At 43.4% G+C, this 4,391-nt stretch overlaps 1 protein-coding gene across 1 annotated transcript in view; it reads right to left on the bottom strand.

Moving 5' to 3' along the window:
• Positions 1-942: 942 nt before the first annotated feature.
• The window catches only part of LOC121700246 (sterile alpha motif domain-containing protein 14-like), a 39,329-nt gene continuing 35,880 nt past the window's right edge, over positions 943-4,391 (bottom strand). The window contains exon 10 of the mRNA XM_042083110.1: positions 943-1,353. Within this exon, the coding sequence (XP_041939044.1) occupies positions 1,198-1,353 (156 nt within the window). The 3' untranslated portion in view covers positions 943-1,197. The remainder of the gene's footprint in view (positions 1,354-4,391) is intronic.

Below are 4,391 nucleotides of genomic sequence, written 5' to 3'. Positions count from 1 at the left end.
CACTAGACTACTGCCACCTTTCTCTCTTCCCTGCTCTGGATGAACTGAAGGAAACATGGCTGGTAAAGCAGAGTCAAAGGTCAAAGGTCAATGGGGCAGGTGTGGACATAGATAGCTTTCTAATATCTATAATTGTGAACAGGTCATGGGAGCCATCTTGTTCTTGGTAGTGCTGATCTTTCTTCAGCTGTTTCTCTCTTGTATACAGAGCCTTCTAAGGGTCAAGACAGGATTTTTTTTATGTGAAAATTATATTGTTTTAGCTACTTTTGCATTTCCTTACAATACTTTTCCATTCCCTCGCAATAAGTTTTGCATTCCCCGAGAGTACTTTTGCGTTTCCCTTGTCATTATTTTTGCATTGCCTCGCAAAGTCAAAAGCATTGTGCCAAACTATTAAGGCGGAATGCAAAAGTATCGAGAAGGAACAGAAGGATACAAAATAAGCTCAAAAGGAGCCCAGAAAAAAAAAATCGCCACCAATGACCCTTATGGGGATCCGTACTTGTAGACTCTCAGTGAGCTGGTGGAGAGAGGGGTGTCGGTAATGACGGGATAAATCTGAGCTGGGACGGGGGAAGTTGAGCTCTTGCACTACCTCCTGGTGCGGTGGTGACAGGAAAGTGAGGGGTGTGGTGTCTAGATCTTGCACTACCTCCTGGTGCGGTGGTGACAGGAAAGTGAGGGGTGTGGTGTCTAGATCTTGCACTACCTCCTGGTGCGGTGGTGACAGGAAGGTGCTCACTGCTCCTGGTCTTTCTTGAGCTGTTCCTGGGTGAGTAATGAAGTTATAAAGTCGTTGCTCTTTCGTTGCTCCTGGGCCGGCGAGGAGAGTGGTGAGGCGAGGATAGTGGTGAGGTGAGAATAGTGGTGAGGCAAGGAGAATGGGGTGTGGAGTTTAGCTCTTGCGCTGCTCCTGGGCCGGCGAGGAGAGTGGGGTGTGGAGTCTAGCTCTTGCGCTGCTCCTGGGGCGGTGATGACAGGAAGGCGAGGGCTGTGGAGTCTAGCTCTTGCGCTGCTCCTGGGGCGGTGATGACAGGATGAATCTGAGGAAAGGTGAAGGCTGTGGAGTCTAGCTCTTGCGCTGCTCCTGGGGCGGTGATGACAGGATGAATCTGAGGAAAGGTGAAGGCTGTGGAGTCTAGCTCTTGCGCTGCTCCTGGGGCGGTGATGACAGGAAGGCGAGGGCTGTGGAGTCTAGCTCTTGCGCTGCTCCTGGTCCTTCTTGCGCTGTTTCTCCCTCTGCCGCTCCAGTTTGCCCAGGGCCTTGCGCTCTTTCTCGGCCGCTGCATGGATGTCTTTGATTCGCCGCTTCAGAGTGTTGCGGTCTGACGAATTCACCACACCCAGACCCTACGACGAGAGAGAGAGAGAGAGAGAGAGAGAGAGAGAGAAATTAAAAAACAAACTCAAAAACCCAAACCAAATAAAAAAGATTAGACCACTGGGTTGGATTTACACAGGTATAGTTATCAACTGGCTCAGATCATATCTACAAGAAAGGAGCTTCTTTGTACTGTATCTGTGTACTGTATTACTAAATCAGCTTTTTACCACCTCAAAAACAGTGCTTAACTAGTGGGCAGCCATGGCCTACTGGTTAGCGCTTCGGACTTGTAACCGGAGGGTTGCCGGTTCGAACCCCGACCAGTAAGCACGGCTGAAGTGCCCTTGAGCAAGGCACCTAACCCCTCACTGCTCCCCGAGCGCTGCTGTTGTTGCAGGCAGCTCACTGCGCTGGGATTAGTGTGTGCTTCACCTCACTGTGTGGTCACTGTGTGCAGTGTGTTTCACTAATTCACGGATTGGGATAAATGCAGAGACCAAATTTCCCTCACGGGATCAAAAGAGTATTTATACTAACTTAGAGGGCCAATGTCAAAATATGATTTAGGAAAACTCATTCATGCATTTATCTCCAGCAGGGTTGATTACTGCAATTTTCACAGACCTTTGTAAAAACAGCTTCAGATGATACAAAATGCAGCAGCTAGGATTATCACGAAAACTAAAAGAACTGACCACATTACTCCAATTCTTAAGTCTCTGCACTGACTTCCAGTAAGTCACAGAATGTACTGCTTTTCTATAAATCAGTAAATGGAGCAGGACCTAAATACCTATCAGTCTTGCTTCAGCAGTACACACCTGCTCGACCTCTTAGGTTTCAGGAGAAAAACTGTTGTATAAAATTATCACTATGGTTTGATAAAGACGTCATCGGAGGCGGGCTCTACTCAAAAACAGCTAGTATGAGAGAAAACGAGTGCACGATATGTAACCCATGAACAATGTGTGACCTGTGATCACTGTATAAACCCCTGAACTCGTGCTATACGGTGAAAAGTTCGTACCCTTGGCAGCAATAGTGCTGACTTGCGAAGATAAGACTGAACAACGATCTTTTCATAACGCCACCTGTGGGTTCGAAGTTGCCAAATGTTGTGTCAGCATCTTAGGAGGGGTATAAATGTTGGTGTTCAACAATTGTTCGGGAGTGCGATCGTGCGATCCACTCAGGCTTTGCGCTATGTATTCATTCAGGGGCAGAGCCAGAGGGGTGGCTCCGGGTGGCACAGGCCACCCTTGAGATTCCCCCACCCCAGGTGTCACCCCCAAATCCTAGTCTACGATTGGTCATTAACATGGTCTAAGGCTTTCTTGATGCACTTGCAGCAATTTGAAGTGTCAGACATCAGAAATGTAAGTGGCAAACACGCTTGCCTTTATTGGCCTGCGGCACAATTGAACTGCAGACCGAAAGGTTTCCCCGATCAGGAAATACTCCTTAATTCGCAACTTTGTGTAGGCTTAACAGAGGTAGCCTAAATATAGTGCCTATGGCGATGTCAGCTTTAAAAAAAAAAAAAACATTTATTTCACTTGTCTCGCTGGACTGAAGGCAGAATGTGGGCTGTTGCACAAATAGATGTATGAGGGTCGGGAGATTCTGTTAACAAAAACCTAAAGTTTTGCTAACATTTTCTCCATTATTATCGTAAAATATGTCTCCATGCAGGGCAGGGCTGGTTCTAACCTAGGCTAGTTACCCCACGTGAAAATGTTATTAATAATTTGCCCAGACTTGTTGTGATCATAATATTGAGATTCAGGCAGATGAAATTGCTCACATACACAATACACTCCTTCATACCAACCTCAAGTTTCTTGAGAAAATAAACAAATAGACAAAAAAACAGGTCAAATTATTTTAACAGCTACAAAAATAGATGGCCATAGATATAAGTTATTGTGGGGGAAATGTCTTGGATGAGTATATTTGTATATCTTCATTTACATTAATAGAATATAATAAAATTGATTATATTTTATGATAATATCCCATGGTGAAATTTGTTTTAGAACAGCATAGCCCAGTGACAGACAACTTAGATAATTAACTTTAATATGTTTGTATTACATTTTATTCAAATACAAAGAAATTTTATGTGATACTAAGGTATTTGTGTTTTTTTGTCCTTCAATTTATGAGTATGGTGTTTGCGTCTGGTTTCCCTAATGTATTTGTGCTAATTTCACATCTTGAGCCTGTTTCTGTTTATCTGGATGTTTTGCCTCATGCCACCCTTGAATTAATCAGTGCCTCACTAGTGCCACCCTTGTTAAAAATGTCTAGAATCGCCACTGTATTCATTAAAGGAATTTTGCACAGAACTCTGCCGGACTTTTGCGCCTTCTTTTTGGGATACGTTTTTGACTTCAGCACTTATAATGGTGTATTTTTGTTACGTTGTAGGCAAGATGTTTGGACTTAATTTCTGGCCCGAGTCTGAATATCTGCCACGACAAAACCTGTTAGTAAAACCTGCTGTTAGAACTAAACATGGTGAAGCACCTATCAAAAAGGCCCATCTGTAACCAGTTTTAAATCTAGACTTAAGACCAAACTGTTCTCAGATGCCTTCTGCTAACTGCACAAATTCTGCTAACTGTTACAAATTCTGAATCTGTCTTAATTATTCTACCTTGTGTCTTGTATGTTGTCTTTTTAATTATTCTTTATTTTAAAATGATTTTTCCTTGTGTGTTTTATGTGTTCTTTTTTTATGATCTGTACTTTGTAAACTATTCTTTGACTATTGCCCTTCTATGCTTTTATCAGCTATTCCTGTTTGCTTTTGTTTATGTAAAGCACATTGAATGACCTCTGTGTATGAAATGCGCTATATAAATAAACTTGACTTGACTTGATTTGACGACTCACTAATTTGATCCCTACAATGGCAAAATAAGTATAGGCCAGAACTGTTTGGCCAGCTCCAAACTGTAGGCTAGTGAGTGCAGGACAGGCTGATAACCAACCTGAACTTTTAGGCCTAAATGACGAGAACAGCATAACTCCACCCCCTTTATGATTTCCTTGTAACTGT

Source organism: Alosa sapidissima, chromosome 24, assembly GCF_018492685.1.
Source record: "Alosa sapidissima isolate fAloSap1 chromosome 24, fAloSap1.pri, whole genome shotgun sequence".
Taxonomy (NCBI): Eukaryota; Metazoa; Chordata; class Actinopteri; order Clupeiformes; family Clupeidae; genus Alosa; species Alosa sapidissima.
This window is presented reverse-complemented; position numbering and strand designations above follow the sequence as displayed.